The sequence below is a fragment of the Manacus candei genome, unplaced genomic scaffold (genome assembly GCF_025592945.1).
Source record: "Manacus candei isolate 608988 ecotype Guabito, Panama unplaced genomic scaffold, ASM2559294v1 h1tg000153l, whole genome shotgun sequence".
NCBI lineage: Eukaryota > Metazoa > Chordata > Aves > Passeriformes > Pipridae > Manacus > Manacus candei.
In genome coordinates, this window is record NW_026138201.1 from 2,668,065 (window position 1) to 2,692,121 (window position 24,057).

Below are 24,057 nucleotides of genomic sequence, written 5' to 3' on the forward strand. Positions count from 1 at the left end.
AAATATCTGCTATTTAATCCTGGGTGAGGCGAGTTCTCTGTTTAGTATCTAACTCCCCTTCCAGGCATTCACACTGAAATTAGACACCTAAACTTTTTATTTGTGGCTACTATGTATCTAAAAGCCAAAATTTGTAATTGAGACTAAGAAATGTAGATACCTGGTTGAGTTGAATGGGAGAAAACGAACCTAATCCTACTTTAGTTCTGCCTTGTTTGCAGAGAATTAAAATCTAACTGCTGGGTTAGCTGGGCAACACACAATAATAGTCTGAATTATCCAGTGACAGCCCAGAGGACAAAAATTCAATATAGCACAACAAAAAGACAACCTTTTTTCCCAGTTTCTCACACACAGACACACACACACACAAAATCCACAATATCATTGTAATCTATAATACGACTGGATTTGTGGGTTTGGTAGAATTTAAATTATAATACAAAAAGTTTACATAATGGTTTTTAGGATGCAACTCCTCTGCACTTGGAGATGTGGAGATCTTGCATTATTCTTGACAGCCTTGAAAAGCCCTTCAGTATTAAAAGAACAGCTCTCAGGTTTTGTAGGGTTTTTGAAGCAAAAAAAAGAATGCAATCCAAACTATATGTATTTGCTTGTCGATAGGGTTGATTTTTAATTTTTTTTCTTAATAAAACAACCTTTGTCAAGCAGACCAAATAAAACTAGAGGTCTGAAAAGTTCTGTTTTGTGCAGGATCTAACTTTGCACGTGGGCTTGGCCAAGATTAGGAGCTACCAAGGCAAACTGTGGTGCCTCTGGTGTGCAGTTGTCCCTCAAAGATCAGAGGGTTTGTAAATCCCTGCTCAAGTCCTGTGGCTTTGTTCACCTTTTATAGTGATGATCTCTGAGGTCTGGGATTTTCTTGTCGTTCTCCATATAGAGTCCTTAGAACTGCTCAGGTTGCTCTGTTGAAATTTTGCTGTATATATTTTCCACAACACTTTTCCCCATAGAAACCAGGAGTAATAACTTTTAAAGAAGCTGTGGAAAATATTTCAAATAATACTGAGATTCTATTGCTTCCCCCCTCCATGCCTAATCACAATAAATACTTAAAAGGGACAGAGAAGTTATTCAAAGACCTGGCTGCGTTTTCCATTACATTAAAAAACTTGAAAATAGAAAATTAAGTCTTTGCTACTTCATTATAATTTTCTTGGTAGATCCATTATTATTTTTTTGGAAACAACGAGCAATGTGTAATTAAAACAAATACAGCAAACCTTCCTTTTATATGTAGGATTGTAAGTGTAAGTAAAAGAATCTTGAAGTTGTGTCAGTCTGATCTTTTTATATGATGGCACGAGAACTGACACAGCTCTGTGGGGATTCTGTCACAGTGACAAATTTGGAAGCAAAATAAAGACTTGACAGTCCATAATTTACATAATTTACTCTGAATATTTGTTTATATTGCTATATTAGCATAAAGATCTGGTATAACTATATTAGTCAAGGAATTTGTCCCCACTTTCTCAGCACAACATCCATGTTTTCTCTGAAACAGCTGCTTTAGTATCCACAGTTCAAACAAAATCACCTGTGAAATGATGGTGATTTCAGCTCTTCCCCTAAGAAATGGGAAAGATTTGGAGCCTGCAAGCAGCTCCCTGAGTTTGGGTAGTAAGTGGGAGCTCCTTATGATCCAGTGCCTTCATTGCTCACCTTGGAGTGCCATAAAGAACACGCAGAGGGAGACCTATGGGTTGGTCCACAGCATGGAAAATGGCAGAGCAAGCTGTTGTCAGCTGGAACCAGAGCAGCCTGTCGGGATAACACTGCCCAGAGTGCAGCCACCTTTCCCCTCCTGGTTAGTGGGTTAAATAAACCAGGACAATCCAGCTGGAGACTGCTCAGCCAGGACCTGTGACAGATTAATCCAGACTGCAGCAGCTCTTAGGTGATTTTCCTCTCATCGGTGAGGAATTTGTGAAAACCCTAATTCATGAAAAGCTTTTCCCACTGACACTATTCCTTCACCATTTTGGTTCCTTTGGGACTGGCTGGCCAGGCTGCTGGAAGCCTGCCTCAGCATGGAAATCTGTGTGGATTTCGTGGGGCCAAAATTCGGCGTTTTCATTGAGATCTGCTTAGAATTCTTTGAATCCCCCCTCCCTCCACGAGGCCATCAGGTGAAGCAGCTTCTGTCTTTAAGCTGCCCGTCAGCCATGGTCACATATTCCCCTTTCTCCGGGGTCAGCAGCCCACGGAGGGACCCCCCCGGCCGCCGGTGAGTACCCCGCGGGGACGGGCAGGGGCGGCGGAGGGGTGGAGCATCCTTCCCTGCATCCTTCCCTGCATCCTTCCCCGCATCCTTCCCCACACCCTTCCCTGCATCCTTCCCTGCATCCTTCCCCGCATCCTTCCCCGCATCCTTCCCTGCATCCTTCCCTGCATCCTTCCCCGCATCCTTCCCCACACCCTTCCCTGCATCCTTCCCCACATCCTTCCCCTCATCCTTCCCCTCATCCTTCCCCGCATCCTTCCCCTCATCCTTCCCCGCATCCTTCCCCTCATCCTTCCCCTCATCCTTCCCCTCATCCTTCCCCGCATCCTTCCCCTCATCCTTCCCCGCATCCTTCCCCTCATCCTTCCCCTCATCCTTCCCCTCATCCTTCCCCGCATCCTTCCCCTCATCCTTCCCCTCATCCTTCCCCACATCCTTCCCCTCATCCTTCCCCTCATCCTTCCCCGCATCCTTCCCCTCATCCTTCCCCGCATCCTTCCCCTCATCCTTCCCCTCATCCTTCCCCGCATCCTTCCCTGCACCCCACCCGCCATTCCTCCCCGCATCCCTCCCGCATCCTCCTCGCATCCCTCCTCCCATCCCTTGGCGCGTCCTTCCGCACGTCCCTCCCCGCATCCCTTCCCTCTCCTTCTCGGGGAGATGTCGGTCGGTGCCAGAATTCTCGTCTGCTGGAGTCTGACGTGGGAAAACTGGCGGCGTGTTGTACCTGAGGATCGGCCTGTGGTTGTTCCCGCTCGCTTAAAGGTCCAAACATACCCTAAGACATTTCGAATTCCCGTAATTACCTTTTTTTCCCCTCACTCTCCTTCCCCCCCGGCTTCCCTCCCCCCATCCCTGGCAAATCGAAAAGCCCTGATGCAAAATACCCTTTCAGATCAGAGCTGAGAGTGTTCTGACATTCAAGAGCTTTTCATTTTTCTTAATCCTTTAAAAAAAAGCATTTCAAAACATTTTAGCTTGTCACGTAGAGGAATGAAAGTGCTTCACTTAGAAACAGCAAAATGAAACGTGCTAGTTGGTTCCACATTCACTTTGCCTTCTTTTTTTTTTTTTTTTCCCTTCCTGTTTAGACAATTTTGTGGAAATGGCAGAACTGAATTAAATGATGAAGTTTAATAGACAGAAATTAACTAAATTTCCATGTTTTGATAAAGAAAATTGTGATTACAAATATTACTCATTATATGTATTTTCAAAAATATCACATGACAATGCTATTTCAGATGATGATTAGGTGGTTTAAAGATTTTTTTTTATTAAATCTTGTGTAACAAGACATAGATACATAGCAGAACTTGGAAGCTTGCAATCAACAATCTTTTTTTTTCTGAAGCACTGAACTTTAATACATGAAAAAGGAAAGAAATAAAAGATGGGGGGAGAGTAAATGCAATAAAAGTTTTCAAGCCCTGTGGAGGACTGTTGAGGACTGTCTCAGTGTAATGCTGTGTTGATGCTTCAAATGAAAGGGAGATAACAAAAGATGCTCATTTTCTCTAGTTCTGAGGTTTCTGATTTCTCATCCCTACAACAGTCGGGTAAGAAACATCAGAGAAAAAGGAGCAATCTGGATTTGCCAAGATTTTGATGTCCTGCAGTGTTTGGCCTCAGCCATCCAACCCCATCCTCAGCCCAGAGCTCACTGTAACCCCTCTCCTGGCATGGAAAAGTCTTTCCCCTCAATCCATTGCAAATCATTTGCTCTTTAGTGATGTGGATGCAACCCCTGGGTCCTGCAAGGTTTAAGGAAATTCTGTCCCAAGGGCCTCCAGCTCTAGTACCTAATGACAAGTCCAAGGAATTGGACTTGATGATCCTTGCAATCCCTTCCAACTCAGGATGTTCCACGATTCCAAGAGCTGCCATGTGTCCTGTGAGGCACTACAAGCCCCAGACCTTTGCAATTTGTGTTTTGAGTTTTAGGGCTCAAGCCATGATGGAAAAATATGAATCTCGGTTCACCTTTGATGGCACTGAAATAAAAACGAGCAAACAAACCAACTGGCTGCGTGCAGACCCTCTCAGGACTTCTTTCTCACTAAATGAACATACACCATGTACTTTTCAGCTAAAAATATCCCATGTGAAAAAGGGCTATTGTATTGAAAACCGTATTCTTGGTATGAGCAATCAAATTAGTTTGGAATTTCATTTCAAGTTTTAAAAAGGCTGTTTCAAAAGAAGCAGATCCGTGTGATCAAAAAGTGAGATTTGGTCTGTCTTTTAAGCAGAACAGCTGGAGGGATTTAGGTAAGTAAAAAAAGCAACTAAAATATCTGAGTAGGCTTTTTTGCTCAATATGGTGGAAGACATGCAAAATTACGTTGTCGAATTCCAATTATCCAAGCTTAATTCAAAAGAAATCCAAAGCTGAGTCTCTGCAAGCCTGCCAGAAGTTAGACTACCTTGTTTAAATCAGTTACTTCAGAGTAGCCATCTGCTAATAGTCCATGTGCTGCAACGCAGCCTCTTGGAATCTTACTGCTCCAGAGAGGGCAAAAATGAAAATAAAAGCAAGCAGAAGAAATCCCGGGGGACTGCAGCTTCAGGAGGCGAAAAATCGGTGCTTTTTGCTTGCCTGTCTCTTCCCAGTTTCCTGCCCCCTTCAGCGTCTGAGAAAGACAAGAAGAGTTTGTGCACTTTGGAAACTCGATAGGAGGCAGCAGCTGATCTTCCCATCACCAGCCTAAAAATAATCCGCTCCAGGGCTTGGAGCGGCTTCACTAAGTGGAGGAAAATCCTGCCATCGGGATGATATTGATCACATAGCACAGCCGAGTGACAGTTTGGGTTGGGATTTGGGGTTTGTGTTGCCAAAGGTAAGCTGCAGAGTTTGTTCTAACATTCAGCAACCAACCGGGGCATGCGATGACCCTCCCCCATTATCTCCCACTAACCACCTCCTCCTCCTTCCCTTTATATCTCTGGGACAGGGCTGCTCCTCGTTCTTTCCTGGGATTACAACTCCAATCTCTTTTTCCTTTTCCTTTTTCATTCGCAGGCGTTCTCAGCCTTTACTGTCTCCTCCTGCTGATGTTTTTTTTTTTTGCTGCTGTTCACAGGGTTATGTTTGTTTTTTTTTTTTTTTTTTAAGCTGTCCTGTCTTGGCATGTGAAGTGGAAGGTTTTAGAGCAGCGGGGCAGAGTAGCACGCTGGTGTTGGGAATGGCACTGTGTGGAGAAACTTACCAAAAAAGAGAAAAAAAAGCGATGTGTTAGACCTGTGAGACCACTGCAGATGTTTGTGTGAGAGGCTTTGCAGTGCCAACAGCCTGTTTAGCACCGCTGCTGCTGTGATTTTCTCTGTGTTTGGAGCCTGATCCAAAAATCCTCCCGAAGTCAATGAGATTCTTTGCATTGACTTCAGCAACGTTTGGATCAGGCTGCTGGTTACGGCAGCGAGCGATGCGAACGCTGACAGGCACCAGAGGTAATTCATCACTGTAGGGCCCAGGGTAACTGGGACAGTGCTCAGCAAGGAAGAGGGGTCTGTCTAGAATGGGTGGTCACAGCTTAAATAGGAATAAAAAGGAAATGGGATTTTGTATAGGATCATTTTTTATTAAACAGGTTTTAAAGGGGCGGCGCTTTTTGCCGCTGCCTCGGCAGAACTCTTTGCAAAGGATGCACGGACTGTAGATCACATAGACTGGGCTAGGTCCAGTGCTTTTAGGAGGGTAAGAAGGACAAACTAGAAGGTTTCAACCCAGAAGGAAAAAGGATTCAGAGCACTCACCTAAAATCTGTGGCAAACCTCAGAGTTAGGCCTTCCGTTGTGTCTATTCAAACTTACAAATTCATAATTCGTCCTTAGTTGAAATTCACTCCGTGAAATTAAAGAAGGAAAGAAAAATTCTTGCTTTTGTAATGACTGATTTATTCAGAAGACAAGAACTTTTCTATAACTGGAAGTATTTTCTCAATCCTGCACCTATATGCATACACATGTCTGTCTCTCTATATAGACATTTATATATATGTGCATATACAGGCATATAATGCATATCAGATGTAAGACCAAAATGAAATTCGATCTGAACTGAGACACAAGTATGCTCTGTAAACTGATCTCTTTTAATTAGCAAGTGCAGCTATCAATCCGTATATTTTTTTTAAATATGGGCAACAGAACTACTGCAATAAATGTTTTTCAAAATATTTTTATTCCCCCAAGGAAGCTCCACCTGAGGAGTGTATTTATACTCTTTTCTCTATAGTCATAAGTATCTTGCAGAGCATGACGAACAGAGGTATAATCCAGGTAAGATGAAACTCTTGAATCTGAAGATTTTTAAGTCCACTTTAAAAGACCCTTAAGGTAGTTAAAATGTCTTTCACTAGAATTCTTATAGTTTTGTACTTGGTGAGGATGTTCTCATAACTTTTATGGAAATTCAGATTATCTACCGTTTTTCCACTGTCTTCCTCACAGTTGCTTGTGGAAAATATATCTCATGGACTGGCTTAGTGCCCTGAGAATCCCCATTTGTGCTTGTTGATATGATATTTGTGAGTGTTTAGGTTCAGTGTTATGTCATTTTCATGTTTACTACTTTGACCTATTTTTTTTCTTCCCAAAACCTCTGTCTTCTTCACAGTGAATCACTTTTTTTGCTGTTTTCTCTTTGTTATCTTATGTCTGTACACCTTCACCCAAAACCAGGAAGTCTCAACTTGCCAGTGGTGGGGATTTTAGCATAAAAACTTAAATGCTTAAAGGACACAAGGTTTTTTAGCCATTTCATTGCAGGGTGAAGTGCTGTTCAGATAGTTCACATCCTCATTAAAGTAAACCAAGAGGGAATCAGAGTCCCAAATGATGTAAAGGAGGGCTGAGAATTGCCTTCCACTGGCACCCACATGAGCCCATTCTCCTGATTGTTCTTTCCATTCCCTCCCCTCTGTGAGGTTTTGCTGGTGGCTTTAGCTCATATGTGACTCTTCAGCAAAGGCCATTTTCAAAGGGAGGAAGAAAAACCACCTCTGAGAATTTCTGATGAGTTGCAGGGTTAATAAAGACAGGAGTTAAAGCGAGTAATTTGTCAATAACTGTAAAGGGCAAAGGCCTGCCAGCCTACAAGTGTTAAAACAAAAACTTACCTGGTACTTGGCACCCCAAGTGAGGAATGTAGCTGGTACCCTCAGGTAGCACATACTTGTTATCAGATGATCTTTATCACATTACTGCATTTTCCCTGACTGAAATGACAGATTAAACCTGGTATACTTGACAACATTATTATAAAGTACAGCAAAGTTTTACATTCCTGCTGTAAGTAGCAGTGAAGCAAATATATTGTGATGTACCCACTTCAGTGTAATCACCCCAGCATAACTTGTTGGCCTACTGTATCCTACAGAAAGGGAATTTGTCTCTGGGAAGGCCGTTTTTTGGTAACAACTATGAATAATGTTGTCTTATTAAATGAGTATATGAGGAGCTCAACAGCCATTCTGATAGGCTGTTACTACCTGACAAGTACTGGTGATCAATAACTGCAGATGACCAACAGATTTCAGAATAACTTGCTACCCTTTCATCTCTTCTCTCCTGAATGTTCATGTTTGGGTTATACATTTTATTGCTTTAATGTGGCAGTTGGACTGCTCCCATTTTTTGCAGCCCCTGCTGTTTGCCAGTCAAAGCTTGTGGAGAAATCTTCAGCTCCAGAGTTTCCCACCTGAGCATGAGCTTAGAGAAAAGATCTTTGTAAACCCATATGAGAAGAAGAGGCCTTTGCTTTCCAGTGACTCTCCCTTCCTTTGGGACCCACAGATAAAGATTTGCTAGGAAACTAGTGGACATTTCTCCACTGTTATGCCTTGTTCCTGTGGTCCTTGGGCCAGTCCTGCATGAGTCAGCTTTGGAATTGAAGCATGGCAACTTCAACAGCTCAGCACTGGTGTTAATCTTGCTGTGAGCAGGGCTTCTTATTTTGGGAATGGCAGCAGGGGGATAAAGACTGTTAATTCTGAGGCTGAACTAATATTTGCGTGGCTCTGTGCCGGACTGTGAGCCTGCCGTGGAGCAGGCTGCTGAGGGTGATAAAACCACCTGGCTTTGCTGCTTAATTCACCTGAGCACAGTTCCAGGAAGGCTGGCCTTGTGCTGCTGCTGGTGTTCCCAAGGAAAGGGTCTTGGCAGGTGTGGGAGGGCAGGGGCTGCTACGGAGTGTGATCCCCTCTCCGAGTTGCAGCAGTAACTGCTTTTTCTCTTCCAACCCTTGACAACAGAAATCTCTTCAAATTTCTCCTCGTGCTCCTCTGCAGCCCTGTTTTTCCTCTGATATTTCCCTGCATCCTTACTGTGGCCTAAAAAACCTGTCTCCTCATCACTGGTGAGGAGAAAATCACCTTTGGCTGCACGGTGGGAAACCTTGAGTCAGCTCTGTGTTCTGACCTGCTGAGGGCTAATTCAAAGACCTCCAGCACAGCTGTTCTTTACAGGTTTTGCTGCTCCATGTGGTCAGCATTCTGTCTTTGGCAGTGATCAACAACTGGTGCTTGGGAAAAACATAAGAAGTCTTCCATATGTTTAGTTATGTACTTGCACAGTGCTCAGCACTGAGAGAAACAAACAGCACATGGGCAAGATTCACCCCTCTAAAGGTCTAGTTCACCTCTCTACAGACCCAGTTCTGACTGAAGCCCAACACTGGCTCGATAAAAGAGTTAAAATTATGGAAGAATAGTTTAATTTTTATTAAGAGAGCCAAATTTGGCCAGTGCTTAATCATGAAAGTGTTCCATCTTCCTTTCCAGCTGCAGTTTTTGATGAGTTACAACAGTAAGCACGACTGCAATTCCTCATAGTTTTTCTAAATTTGTTGTTCTTCCTTTTCACGTTTTCATTTCATTTCATGAGATGAAATCTTATGGGTTTACAGAAGAGGAAGGAATAGTGCCTTTTTGCTCTACCTTTAATTTGGTATCTGCAATCCTGGTCTTTCAAACTGTCTTAATTTCCAGGCTCAGTTTTTTGAGTGAAGACTTTCAAAACCTCATTAAAAGCCAGTATAGCTGAGGCCTTTTAAAAGTCTTTATAATTCTTAGAATTATTAAAGATCTCTTCTTTAAAGAACACCCAATACTGAAATATTGTTTGAAAATGCAACTTAGACTCTCAAATTAGTCTTTTCAATCTTTTGAACGTGCTACTCACACTCTTTACAGCCCTGAGAATGTGTCCTTGTGTAGTCACACCAAACTTTCCAAGCATGGGATCTGAGTGTGGGTACGAGAAATTTTGCCATTATGTTATCAAATTTTGCTTTGAAGAAGACTGAAGGCTGCACTCTTGGATGAGTGGTGGCATCTGAAACCCTGTCATGGTCCAGCCCCTGTTTTTTTCAGTGGAGCTGCAAAAGCGTTGTTGCAAAGTGCCCTGCACTGTCTAGAGAAATCAAGGATTTGCTCTTCTGCCTTCGGGGTTTTTCTTTCTGTCCTTCTTTGGAGATGAACACAGCTTGTTAAACCTTGAGGGTGATGAAAATGAGCTTCTGGAAGCACGTCCTGATGCAGCAGAAAGTAATGGCAAATTTCAGCTCTGAACCAAATGGGACTCTCCCTCATCCCTTAGATGTCAGTAAAATTTCATCCAATATATTTCACCTATTTGGGCAGCTTGAGCCAGGAAGTACAAACTGCATGACATGCTTTATTCCTGGGGTGATGTGTCTGTGCAGCTCTGCATCTCCAGAGCCTCCTGTGTCTGTAAGTTTTCAAAAAACACAGAGTGGTCCAGTGGTTTGAGTCACAAAACTGTGGAGGGTTTAACAGATCTGCCTTCTGTACCAGAAATGGATGGGAAGGGAATGATGGATCTCTTGGAGCTCTTCTGTGCTGCAGTGTGTTTCCATACACCACTCCTGAAGATACAGGGAGCTGCCAGCAGCCTGTCTGTGTAGGCACTAGAAGGTGTTATGGAAGCTGGGGTACACCAACAGATGCAGAACATGAGTCCTGCACTTCCAGTTACAGCTCATTCCCAGCACAGTGGGAATGCACAAAAGGATGGAAGGCAGGGAGGAAGGAAGGGTCACTGGACTGTTAATGCTTCCTGAGTTCTTATCTCCTCTATTCCCTATCAATGCCCTGCTGTAGTAGATGTGTGTCCTGAGGTGGGGGCTGCTAAAAAGGGAAGTTGTGCACTTTATGATTTGGCATTTTATGAGGCATTGGGTCAGCACAGCATCACAACACTGGCCAAAATGTTTAGACAGATTTTAAGCCTGTAGAGGTCCCATGAATATGGTCACTGTGTATGCTGATTAATGATGAAGTGTTTTCTGATTTAAAATCTTGGGAATTTATCGCCAATTACCCTCTATCATTTCATTGGCAAAGCAATATTTTTTTATTTTCTGGGGGATTTTTTACAAACTAACCAACCTGGGCTTGATTTTCTGTCTCATTTTAACAGAAGACAATTAAATTCTACTTCCTTTTTGAAGTGAAGATGTAACAAAAGTACTGTGAATAAAGTACTCATACCTACTCTTGAAAATTATCATCAGTATGATGGGCACTGTCTCTACACATCAGTATTAACTAAGAGGACCAGATTCTTTTCTCAGCAAAGGACAACTGATTTTAAGAGTGTGTTGTTGGTGTAATGGGAAACCTCTACAAACTGTTAGCTAGGAGATAACACTCTCCATGAAATTAATAGTCCTTTCTTCCACAGGAACACCTACTGCCTATATTCCATTTCCCTTCCAGAAAAATGGAAAAAAAACCCCCAACAATTCCTTTAGCTTCCCTGGGACATGATTTCAATCCTTTCTCCCAGATTTATTTTGACCAGAAGCCAAAAGCTACACTGGAAGTCAGTGATTCAGTGCTCATTTGAACCCAGGATTCTCCTGCCTTTCGGTACCACTCCAACCACCAGACCACAACAGCATCTTACTCTGTTTCAGAAAAGAGTCCTCTTTGTGGGAAAGGGAGGAAAATTCCCAGCAGAACTCCCTTGGACTTCTGACCTTCGATAAAAATGAGGAAACAGGGCTTCTGATTTTCAAGAGATTATCACTACCATTAGGTTTCTCTTAAAGGAGACATGTCAAGTTTTACAAGTTAAACCCACACAATCTCTGTGCAGCTTTTTGAAAAGTTCCGTATTTTTTTTGCTAATAAGTCCCAAATTGAGACAGAATTCATATTAACATAATATTTCTTTTGTGTTACTAGTCTCATTTATTGATTAATGTATTTTTATATAAAAATAAAATGATAGAATGATAGTGGTCATATCACTCTATTCATTATAGAAAATGGGCCAAACTCTGCATCAAATTGTTCTGGACTATTAACAGATGGTTTTTACTGAAGATTGAGTGGGTTGTTCATCAGCTTTTGCATCACAGTAAGTACATGCATGCAAGTTATGTTTTACTTCTGGCAAATCTCAGCCATAAATTGCTGATATATTTGGGAAAGGAACTGCATTTCTCACATTCTTTTCAAAGAAACTCCTTTACAAGTGTCACTGATGTGTTTCAAATGTGGATTATGCTTTTCAGAACCAGCAAGAAGTTAGTTAAAAGTGAAAAGGGGGTTTAGCAGAGGTTCAAAATCCACCTTTGAATTCTGTATCTTTTGAAGATCTGCATGTTTATGCTCCCTCTAAGGGACTACTTGAGTAGTTTATGCTTACCTTGTTTAAACAACTAGGCTCACAGAATTAATCTAAACTATTTGAGGAAAGAAGGAAAACTTTTTCTCCCCATTAACTAACATTTTTTTTAAACTGTATTCATGCCTTTTTTGCATCTCTGTTTGGTTCTGATTCAGCAAAACTTGTTTGTCATTAATGCCAATGTTGTTGGAGAAGTATGCTTTGCTGAATTAAATATATCCTTTTTATTTTAGCATGTGAAATTTGAGAAAAGAGAATGATGTGAGTAAATGAGTTTATATAACCCAATCCTAACCACTGTGTTGCTCCTTATAAGTCTCAGGCAAAGAAATGAGCAAGGACACATTTTTGGTCTCAATCTTGTTTCATCTTCTGATAGAGAGGAATGAAAAAATAAAAGATGCACGGGTTGATGAAAGCCAGAAACTGGTCACACTGTGGTCTGCAAGCACGAACACATGAGCTTATCTTGGTGTACAAAGATAATCTCTAAGAAATCATGGTAGTCAGGGACTGCTTAGATGAGTCTGAGCACGTGCATAAGGATTTGCAGGATCAAGCACAAATGCTGATTTACTGCCTGTGCAACCTTCAGTGCTGCCTACTTTGGGTAAGAGTTTGTCAGTCATCTCCAATGACTCGTGTGTGTGGCTGTTGCTCCGTGCAACAACAAAGAAATACAAATTATCACCGAATGCAAAGCTGTCAAATCACAAATATCAAAGGTCCAGAGCAGAATGTGGTGCAACAAATGGTTAGAGACGTTGCACAGGCAATGTTGGTTCACCAGAGAAGCACTTACACACAGGAGTCAGATTATGTCCATTTGGGTTTTCTTATGAGAAATGGAAATACTTCTTATTCAAAACTTCCTTATTCTCACAGGGAGAAGATCTGTGCACATAATGAACACTAAAAGGCATAATTCATTTAAAAATAGCACTTATTATAAATAATAGATACAAATAAATATAAACAACATCAGCAAAATACAAATGTCTCATGAGCACAGCCTTCATTCTAACGTGCCTATACTCGACGGAGCCCAAAATAACTTTCAAAATGCAACTGCGTGGGTTGTTCAGTGTCTCTTTATTCTGTTTGTTTGGTCTTTAGGTAAAGGCAATGCTAGAACTCTTGGCAGTCAAAGAATCTCTCTTTTTTTGTAGTATCCAGACCCCGAGGGAGCGATGAGACTCGCGTTCTGTGGGAACGACAACGCCTCGGCCTACAACATCAGCGCTGGGGTCCTGAGGAACGTCTGCTTCGTGGATGCCCTCAACCTGGTTCCACATGTCTTCCTGCTCTTTATCACCTTCCCAATCCTGTTCATCGGTGAGTCAGTCAACGATCCTGCAAACACTTGAGCACGGGTTTATGTTCGGTCTGGTTTTACTCGTCCTGTGGTGAAACCGTTGGGTGTTTTATATTTATTGATTTAAAAAAAAAACCAACAAGAGGCAGAATGGCTTCACCCAGAGGATGTGATGCCAATTAGCTTCAAATGCAGGCATTCTGGATATGAATATGAACTAATCAGCGTGAAGAGATGGATGAGAACCAGAGGCATCGGAGCCAAACTTCTCTCTGTAGAAGTTTTCCTCAGAACTGAAATTGCTATTATTAGACATTAGAAGGCCCAGGGCAGTGGGTCTGAATTCCCTTCAAGTTATGCGAATTTCAGAGAATATCTAAAATGTGCAACTTGGAACTAAGGATAGGACAAGTGCAGGAAATTTTTAGAACAGAGTAATTGCTTCTTTTTGCCAACGTTTGTAAACAAAAGTAGAACTATAGAGATAATTCTTTTTTTTCCCCCACAGGAATGAAAAGAAGAAATGATAAATCCCCCTTGAGGAATTTAGGACAGTGGAACAGCTCTAACTCATGCTTTCTTGTATAAAAACCCTATCTAAACTAGTACTCTAATGACACTTTTTTTTTCTCTAGTTATCTCTTTATCCCATTTAATTTGCAGGCATGAAATAAATACAATATAAGACGTTTTCAGAGCTGTCAAACTGATCATAGGAGATAAAGAGACTTGAATAACCATCAAAAGGCACTAAGTATTTATGAAAATAGATACTCTCCTGACAACTGCATGAGAAATGGCACATCAGTTCTTCCATGCCACTTTCCTGGTGTCATATATGTACATAGGAATACACTTCTTGCACGAGGAAGATTTGAATTTGGGACTATCCTTGAATTGGGGATTTAAGGGTTTTTCTTATGCAAAAAGTCTCTAAAGTGACTGAATAATAGGCTACAGGAACCTGTGAGCTAAAACACTTGGTAGCAGGCAATATATTATAACCTAATATAACATAATCCAGTGACTGAAAACTAATTAAATAATAAGGCAAGCAATAAGAAAAAACTTTTAACAAATTAATAACTAAAGACTGGGGGAAAAAAAACCCCAAACGAGGGTTATGGAGAACTCTTTCCATCAGTGTTGGATTTTTATGTCAGTGCTGGCTCTTTCTTTGAGAACAGAGCAAGTCACCCTTGAATGGCAGGGTTTTCTGTAGAAATGTTTGATGGAAGCTCAACACAAGGTCTGAGGGCAGAGAGAAACTTTTACAACACTCTGGATTATGCATTGAGTGGCTGCTTTAGTTTTTTTACAGGTATCAACCAATTAATTTCGAAATAACATTGCAGCCACTGAAAATCCCCTCTATTTTCTGACAATGTTATGGGAAAAAACCCCATAATAGCTTAAATTGTATGTTATTTGTTTGAAGTAAATGTATCTCTTTGAGGCTTAATTTGAGGAGGCAAATTTTATATCAGTGGAAAACTTTACCCACTCTTGTCTGTGACTGGGAAAGACGTGATGTTGTGCCATCACTTCAGATCTGTCGGTCTGAGGGTGACACTTAAGATGGTTTTTCTGTTTGTTTGTTTTGTTTTCTCATCATTTTTCTTGGCCAGGGAGTTCTTCTCTTTAATTGAAACTGTGGGAAGACTGTTGTCCCATTGTCTTCAGGGTTAGATTGAAGTTACATGGCCAGTGAGACACTCCTGCCTCATCTTTTCAGTCACAGCAGCCCCTATAGCCCTGTAGGGTGTTTTTATTGATTGTTACATATATATTAAGTGTGACCTATGGATTAGAATAGAAAAGTCACTGATTATCACTGTGATAACCTTTCTCTTTCACTACCATCATTTCCCAGGCTGGGGAAGCCAAAGCTCCAAAGTCCAGATCCACCACAATACCTGGCTGCACTTCCCCGGCCACAACCTGAGGTGGATCCTGACGTTCACCCTCCTGTTCGTGCACGTGTGTGAAATAGCAGAGGGAATAGTTTCTGACACGTAAGTGGCAGAGTTTGGTGTGCAATCAAGCTAATTGCATTCATTAATGTGTGGTCTTAACGTGTGAGCAAATGGATAGTAAAGCATGAGGAGGTTTTCCCCCCCCAAAAAAATCATAGAATCATTTCGTGAGCCGCCCAGATTTTGATGGGATGAAGATGATTGTTCTTAGCACTTATTGTCCTCTTGCTATAGTGGCAAGTAAATACTGACAAAAGTTAAAGCATTCATGGGGAAAAAATCCTTTTTGTCTCTAGGAAAGTCACGTTTTTCCTCTCGAATAGATAAGCAGAACACCTATGGTTTCACACAGTGGTGAGAAAAGGCATCAGATTAACTGATTTCTGCCTGATTTATTTTCAGACAAATGAAATCTCGCCACCTCCATCTCTTTCTACCAGCTATAATGGGATTTGTGGCTGCCACTGTATCCATAGTCTATTACCATAATATTGAGACATCTAACTTTCCAAAGTTACTGCTGGGTAAGTCTAAGTCTAAGTCTAAGTCTAAGTCTAAGTCTAAGTCTAAGTCTAAGTCTAAGTCTAAGTCTAAGTCGAATATTTTTTATATATATAAAATATATAAATTTTATATATTTATGTCCTCAAGTCTAATATTTATGTACTCCTACAAGACCTAGTAGTTTAGCCAAAGTCAGCTTGTGTAGATTGAAGAGGAGGGTGAAACATATGAGAATATTAATATTAATATATCTGCTCTCCCACCTAGTAGTATCATAGGAGTTACTGCACCTTTCATGAAGTACATGCTGAGAACTATTTTTAAAATTATCACAAAAGAGAAAGCCTTGTATGACTGTTGTATTTCTATCATGAGCTTTATATATTTCTCAACACTGCTCATTATTTTGAGGAAGAACTTGTCTTCACTCAGAAGGACTGTTTCAAAAGGCCACTTTTAACACTAATCTGACCATGAACCGTCCTGTGCAGATGCTGTTGTTTCTCAGCATCCTTTGCAGTTGATTTCAAGATTATCCAGCCTGCTGTCTCAGTCAGGAGATGGTCAGACTAGACAATGCAGAATAATGTTTCATAGAGATTCATACTGTCCAAATTACCTGTAACTCAGTGACCTGAACAAGCTGTTGACAGGCACAAGCCAGGATTCAGGATATTACTAAACTCCATGAAGTCTTTTTTAAAATGGGCACATTTCCATATTCTCACTTGGGATGTACCCTTCTTTTTCGAAGAGGCAATGTGATGTTTGTTAACTTATGAGACTTCTGCTTCTTGTTCCAACACCCCTACCGTAGGCAGGGACACCTTCCACTAGACCAGGTTGCTTAGAATCCCATCCAACCTGTCCTTGAACACTCCCAGGGATGAGGCTTGGAAGCTGAGACTTCTGAGGCACCGATGTGGTTAAGTTCCCATATATATATTTATATTTTTTTCACTATGAGTGTGCACCTGTTTTACAGCTCTCTTCCTTTACTGGATAATGGCCTTTGTCACCAAGACCATCAAGCTTGTCAGATACTGCCAGGATGGTGTTCCTTTCTCTCAACTGCGTTTCTGCATCACTGGAATCATGGTGATCCTCTATGGGCTGCTCATGGCTGTGGAGATCAACGTCATCCGAGTCAGGGTATGTGGCTTCTTTAGCAGGGTCTGCAAAAATATCAGCACTATCATGGGGATGAAGGTGGGTCTTTAGTCCCAGTAACTCTGGTTTGTGTCAAGTTTGGGCCCAAGTTTAGCTTGACCATAAATATTTTGTTAATTCTATAGAGATCAGTGGGCATGTCTTTAAAATGTATGTCCTTGGTGTGTCCCCTGGGCTTGGTGTGTATGGGTTACTGTGTTCATCTACCTATCTATTTATCTACCTATCTATCTATCTATCTATCTATCTATCCATCCATCTATCCATCTCTCTCTCTCTCTCTCTCTCCAGTTTTCTATCTATCCATCTATCCATGTATTTATCTATCTATCCATCTATCTATCTACCCATCCACCCATCCATCTATCTATCTATCCATCCATCTATCTATCTATCTATCCATCCATCTATCCATCCATCTATCTATCCATCTATCTATCTATCCATCCATCTATCTATCCATCTATCTATCTATCTATCTATCTATCTATCTATCTATCTATCTATCTATCTATCTATCCATCCATCATCTATCTATCTATCCATCCATCTATCTATCCATCCATCTATCTATCCATCCATCTATCATCTATCTATCTATCTATCTATCTATCTATCTCCCCATCCATCTATCTATCTCTTTATCCATCTGTCCATCTATCCATCTATCTACCCATCTCTATATATCTATATCTCTATATATCTACAGACAAGGTGAATATATTTATATAGATAGATGCATATTTGTGGATGTAAGGAGGGGGTGTGTGTGTGTGTGTGTGTGTGTGTATGAAGCACATGCTACATTAATGCTGATCAACTATTCAGGTAGACAATGTATAAGTCAGCACACATTCTTACCCTCAATAATTTAAAGTAATTATATCCCAAGAGTACTTTTTTGTTGTTGCTCAGCTGGTGATAGGTGGTACTGGTAGGCTGCAGAGCTGTGCTCACATCCCATGTTGCTCAGCGTTTTGCCAAAATGGAAATGCTCCTATTTATAAGCAAATTCATATTTAAGTTCAATGTATATGTACCCTTAAATGCAATTTTGAAATTGTAGTTGTACTGTACAAAATTTTTGCTAAAAATCACTGTTAATAAGATAATTTCTGAGCAGGTGTTGTCTACTTTCTCCTCTCCAGAGGTACGTGTTTTTCATGAACCCTCAGAAAGTGAAGCCCCCAGAGGATCTGCAGGATCTGGGGGTGAGGTTTCTGCAGCCTTTTGTCAATTTGCTCTCAAAGGCCACTTACTGGTGGATGAATACTCTCATTATATCTGCTCACAAGAAACCTGTGGACCTGAAGGCCATTGGAAAGCTCCCAATTGCCATGAGAGCACTGACAAATTACGTCTGTCTCAAAGAAGCATACGAGGAACAAAAGGTAACCACAGATGTTCCTGTCACTGTTTGGCCTTGGAAACGTGAAGTGTCACTCTGAATTTTTTTTTTCAGCTTTTATGAAATCCTAGTTTCAGGAATTTTAACTCGGGACTGTTTGTTCCAAGGTGAAACTTGGCATGGGAGGTTCCAATCCAACAGTTGCTGTTTGGTTTTAAGCGAATTTATAGCAGGAAGGAGTTGCCAGATTGAGTGCAACTGGAAACTAAAACCACAACAGAATGATTGCTTGCTGGATTTTAAAAGTGAAAGCTTTGTTTAAATCTGAGCTACTCCAAACAGCATCTTAAATTGGAAGACATTCTGTCCATAGTATCAGCTGGAAACACTCATCTTCACTTTTTTTCCTCCAGAAGGAGAAATAGCCAAAACCACACATCAAGAATAGCCAAAACACTGGTGTCTTAGCAGTGCTTTAGTCACCAATGTCAAGCACAGCACTGCATGAAGAAAATTAACTCCATCCCAGCCAGACCCAGCAGAGAAAGCATGGTTGGGAAAACTCACTGGGGAGAGAAGGACTTCCCAGAGGAACTTCTGGATGTATTTAGGCAGCTCTCTTCTCCCAGCAGGGAGCTGCAGGCTCCTTTCTGTGCCCTATAATCAGTACAATTGTTTATATTTTAAAAGATATAAGTTGCTTCTCTTCCCTTTTGCAGACAGTCATTACAGAGAGTAGAGACTACAGATCAAGATCCTTCTGCTTTAAGCAGAAAGCTACTGAGCCATTGGAACTGAGCTTTTCTCAGCAAGGGAGAAGTGCATTCCTTAGGCCAGCTCCTTAAGGTGCCTAAATCCTATTTAAAGAGGCCAAAGAGTCTTAGGCACCTCCACGCCCTGAGGACCTGAGTCTCTGGGCCATTCTTAATGACAGGACAATTCCTGTGGCTCATTTACATCTGCAGATAGTGTCTGTGCCTGCACAAATATGCAGTTCAGGGGCCAAAATTCAAGTTGAATGTGCTATTGCTTGTGTGCAAGAGCACAAATTTTTGATGTCTATCTTCCCTTGGTGTGTGTCATACATGCAGGAAGACTTTCATAAATGTGCCCCATGCAGTTACACTCACCTGTGTTTCTAATGTTGCCTTACATCAGATATTTTGGGTTCTGGAGTTGTCCAAAATATTGAGATTACCACAGCTATCACACTTGTGCTAATATTGGAAAACAGGCTGTAACCCTAAAGTAAACTGGTTCTTTGCAGATAAAGTAAACTGTGTGGCTAAAGCAAATCCAAGGATCCAGGCAGTGGAACTCACTGCAGTTTATCCCTGTGTGGGTATGTGCTGGCCTGTGCATGGATGGGCCAGAAACAGCCACATCATTAGGAAAATTCTTCAGGTTAGAGCGTGGTCTGCAGTCTGGAAGAGGTGATCTGTCAGTGTCTCTGCTGCCAGTGTGTATCTTACACTAATCTTCTGCTGGAAGGGACGGCAGCCCCCCACCATCCTCTGGATTAAGTGGGGTTACCCCTGCCTGTGCCTGGAGACAGCTGAGCTCAGCTGTGCTCCATGGCCCTGCAGAAGGAAAGCTTCTGTTCCTCCCCAAACCCTTCTTATCACACCTTGATGAAAGACAGTGAACACGACCTCGAGTATTCTACATTGCAAAATGCCTTTGAGATAGCTCACATGACATTGTCCTGCTATCTCTTCTGCGTGCTATGAAAATAAAAATAATTTAATAAATTCTCACATAATTACCCCCCCCCCCCAAAAAAAAAAGTGACCCTGTTTCTGTTGCTGCTTGGCTTCTGTTTCAGTTCCTATCTAAGCAGCGTAGATGTTTCAAACCACATACTAATGCATCATACATCACACATGTGAAAATAGATTTAGCACATTGATATTACATTTGGTTTCTGTCCTGATGGTCAGTAGAAAGTTTTTCTTTTGGGAGTGTAACAGCAAAAGCAAAGTCAAGGACCATTAGTTCCCTATGCCTGCTATTCATGTGCTGTGATGGATGTTGCCTGTTAAGGAAAAAAAAAAGGAAGAAAAAAGTTTGTCAGCTAGAAATCACAGAGGCAGAACATTGCCCTACAGCACCAGGATTACTCTGTCAGCTCCAGAACTGTGGGAACAGTCAGATTTCCATGTTTACTGAGGCACACCTTGCAGGTGACTTGATTTACCAGCAGGCTCTGTCTTACTGTCCCTGTTTCGACTGCTGAGCACCCGGGGTAGAGAACATCACAGGGATTTGAAAGGAAGGTGACAAAGGCAAGGAAAATCTAATCAAGTCCCACAGCTGAGAAGAGCAACCCAGCCTGGGTAATTAATACAACAACAAATGCTACTGACTACTCTAACAAAAATAATCCCTGCAAATTTAAACAAACAGATGCACAGTTGATCTGTAATGAGTGGTGATTGACAGATCATCCTTCAGCAACTAAATAAAGGGTCGGGCTGGCACATACAACACACATCCTGTACTGCAAGCCCGTAACTCTCAAGAACCATTCTGGAAAAGAGCTTATGATTAGAAGAAAAATTCACTTTTTGTCCCCTCTCCCCATTAGATACTTCAGCTAATATGATGTCCTGATTAAAAAAGGAAGAGATAACAGTGTTTAGCAGCAGAGATTATTAGATAACTTGATTGAATTAGTATTTTTTCCAATGAAAAGTAACTAGATTTCATGTGGTGATGACAAATGTGTGAGCTGTAGTAGCAGTGAAAATGGCTATTAAATTGTTACAGAAACAAGGATTACTATTGCCATTTACCAAATTTACTGTTAACTGAATGACCAGGATAGTATGACAATTTTTTTTCCCAAAAGATGGGAGCTGTGTTTTCCCAATAATTTATCTTAGCTCCTATCAAGCTGCTAAAATGACAATAATTTCTCTGAGGAGGGTGACAGCAGTCCCTTTAGTGCACTTAAGCTCAAAACCTACTAGGCAGCAGATCTGGGCAAAGGGCACGAGGCCCTTGTGCTCTTTCCCTCCTCAGAAACAGCAGTTTCATTCTGACCCCTTTCTGAAATGTTGGCCCTGGTTTGTCCCCATGCTACATGTTTCTCCTTACCAAGCTTTTTGGCCCAATCCCTAGCAGCCATCTGGTCCACCTGGACATTTTTGGCACCACACACGTATTCCATGGCATTGTTGAAGTGGCAGTGAAGGAAAAACCAAGAAAAGAGGAAAAAACCCAGGAGGCATCCAGGCAATTCCAGGCACACTTGCTTTACTTGGTGACTTTGCTGGGCTGGGGGTGCTTGTTCCTGGTCTGTGCTTAAAATGTCTCTGTGAATGCTCAGAAGGGCTTGGCTTGGCTTACAACTTGCAGGCATCTGTGCTACTTGAAAAATGACAGATGCCTTTCTACAGTGTCAAAAGCTGCTGCCTGAATTGAAAGGAAAGCACTCGGCAGACCACAGGTCTGTTCAGTAGAGTTCTTTCTTCGTTAGATTGAAAGGAGTTCAGAAGCATCAGAACTCCTCTGAGTAGGCAAAGAGAGATCTGCTGGCTGGTGTTTTAGGGCAAGAGTTGGGATACCGTGTAAATTCACAGAACTGAAGGCTAGAAAGTACCCTTAGTTGATTCAGTCTTGCCTCCCACCTGGGTCTGTTACTCTCATCTTGTCGGGCATGGTAATGAGTGATCAGCTGAAGTGTGTCTTCCTGGAGGGCATCCAAGGGACGAGAAAAAAAAAGTCCAGATAAATTTCATTAAACTGTATTCTTGCAGGCGTCTGTCCATGTATTTTTCCTTCAATCCCTTTGTCACACCAGAAGCCTTCACTGGACCAGGTGGTCCCACAGCCACTGTGAAATGAGGATTACCTGCATGGGCAAGGGGCTGGAAGGTCAAACTTTTCCCTGAGTGCACATGAGACAAGGAGCAGTGGCTGCCTGCCAGGACTATTAATCTGTGCTTGCATTCCCGTGCCCACAGGTTCAGAAAAGGAGTCGGATGTAGAGATGAGAAACCACAGTCACAAAGGGGGGGTAGAGCTTGAATTTGCTGTGAAGAATGTCTGAAATCCATTGGTATCTCCAACATGTTTGCTACCTCACCTTTCAGGAACCACTTGGGCATCCAGGATGTTGCCATATAAAGCCAGGGAGGCTTCTTCTTAATGTGTTGATACCTATGTCTTTGTTTTCCAGAAAAAAGTGGAAGAGCAGCCCAACAGGAGCCCCTCCATATGGCTGGCCATGTACAGTGCTTTTGGACGACCGATCCTGCTCAGCAGCACCTTCCGGTACTTGGCCGATTTGCTGGGCTTTGCTGGGCCACTGTGCATTTCTGGCATTGTCCAGGGCTTCCAGAACACAACCAACAACACAAACACAACAGAAAAGGTAACCTGACAGCACGGGTTGAAAGGCTTGGGTAGTTTAGTTCTGGATTCATGTCGGGTGTTTGATACACCCGGCTTTTATGATCGGCACTGTGCTATTTCATGTTTTCTTCTGAGCAAATTGAGTTGTTTTTTCTTTTTTTTTTTTTTTTTTTTTTTTTGTGAGAGACAGTCAAGTTCCAAACTAGAGTAGTGGAATGGAACACAGGTAGTGGAGGCTTCCCCCAGTTTCACAGAATCCCAGAATATGCTGAGTGGGATGGGACTCACAAAGATCATCAAATCCAATCCTCAGCCCTGCACAGGACCATCCCCAGAGTCCCACCCTGTGCCCCAGAGGATCATCCAAACCCTCCTGGAGCTCTGGCAGCCTTGGGGCTGTGCCCACTGCCCTGGGGAGCCTGTTCAGTGCCCAACCACCCTCTGGGGGAAGAACCTTTTTCTAATATCCAACCTAAGCCTCCCTGACACAACTTCAGGCCATTCCCTCAGGTTTCCCAGCTGTCTGCCTCTTGATGGAGTCATCCCAGCAGTTCTGGGGAGAAGGAACAATTTTTCTGCTCCTCTTCAAGTGTCCCTCTTTGTTCCAGGCAGGACAGCCACTGGTGGTGCCTCAGTGATCCATCCAGCAAGGATCAACCTGAGAATTTTCCTTAATTTCTCTCTCTTAATTTCTCTCTCTCCATTTCTCAGTTTGTAGTTCACTGACAGGTTTGAGCTCTCTGAAATCTGTTTTTCACTGGGAAGCTGAGAGGAGTCAGTCCCTGTTTGTGACTGATTATACCACTGGTTGCAGTGATGAAATGAGTTGGCACATGTGAGAAAATGAAAAGCATTCACTTTATTCAATGACTTTCTTGACAGTAAAAATTCACTAAAGACACTGGAATACAGCTCATTTCAAGTTTCACTGAGACTGAACTTTCAGAGATCACTTCTAAGCACTGAACAAGCCTCTGATTCAGAACATTTTCTATCATAAGAAAAAGAATTTATTTAATTAGAGAAAAATACAGGTAAAGTTGTTTTACTGACTGACAGCAGAGAAGACATGAGGAAGAAATTTTCCTACATGTGTCTCCTGATAACAGAAATTTCTCCATACACTTTATGAAGCCAGTAATTTGTATTTGAATGAGCAGATAGGTATGTAATGAAACAACATTTTCCCCTCCAGATAAAGTATTTGACCATCATCACTATCCAAATATCTTTTTCTTGGCTGCTCCCTCCTGACATTAATCTTCTTGACTGATGGGCTCAGTCTGGCTTTAGACTTTCATTGCTCTGAAGGAGAGTTTAATTGTACAGCTTATCAAATAAAGCTCTTTGTCATCCTTGAACCTGCACATGCTGGACTTGAGCCACAAAGTCAGAAGGCAAAGTGCATGTTTTGCCTTCAAAAATGTTTTTTTTTGTGTGTGTGTTGAACAAACAAGGTATTTAAGCTTGAAAA

The 24,057-nt window shown here is 41.8% G+C and overlaps 2 protein-coding genes across 13 annotated transcripts in view; one reads left to right on the forward strand and one right to left on the reverse strand.

Moving 5' to 3' along the window:
* SPX (spexin hormone) overlaps positions 1-24,057 on the reverse strand; it is a 288,585-nt gene that overhangs the window by 75,364 nt on the left and 189,164 nt on the right. The gene's annotated exons all lie outside the window — the stretch shown is intronic.
* Positions 4,932-24,057, forward strand: part of ABCC9 (ATP binding cassette subfamily C member 9) — a 68,998-nt gene continuing 49,872 nt past the window's right edge. For 5 of the 12 annotated variants that reach the window (XM_051772365.1, XM_051772369.1, XM_051772373.1 and 2 more), the window contains exons 1-8: positions 4,942-5,091; positions 11,544-11,638; positions 13,081-13,246; positions 15,100-15,241; positions 15,605-15,726; positions 16,692-16,858; positions 18,025-18,267; positions 22,408-22,602. In XM_051772365.1, the coding sequence (XP_051628325.1) occupies positions 13,102-13,246; positions 15,100-15,241; positions 15,605-15,726; positions 16,692-16,858; positions 18,025-18,267; positions 22,408-22,602 (1,014 nt within the window). In that variant the 5' untranslated portion in view covers positions 4,942-5,091; positions 11,544-11,638; positions 13,081-13,101. Of the gene's footprint in view, positions 5,092-11,543; positions 11,639-13,080; positions 13,247-15,099; positions 15,242-15,604; positions 15,727-16,691; positions 16,859-18,024; positions 18,268-22,407; positions 22,603-24,057 lie in introns of all 12 variants that reach the window. The other 7 variants (XM_051772366.1, XM_051772371.1, XM_051772374.1 and 4 more) reach the window with 4 other exon arrangements.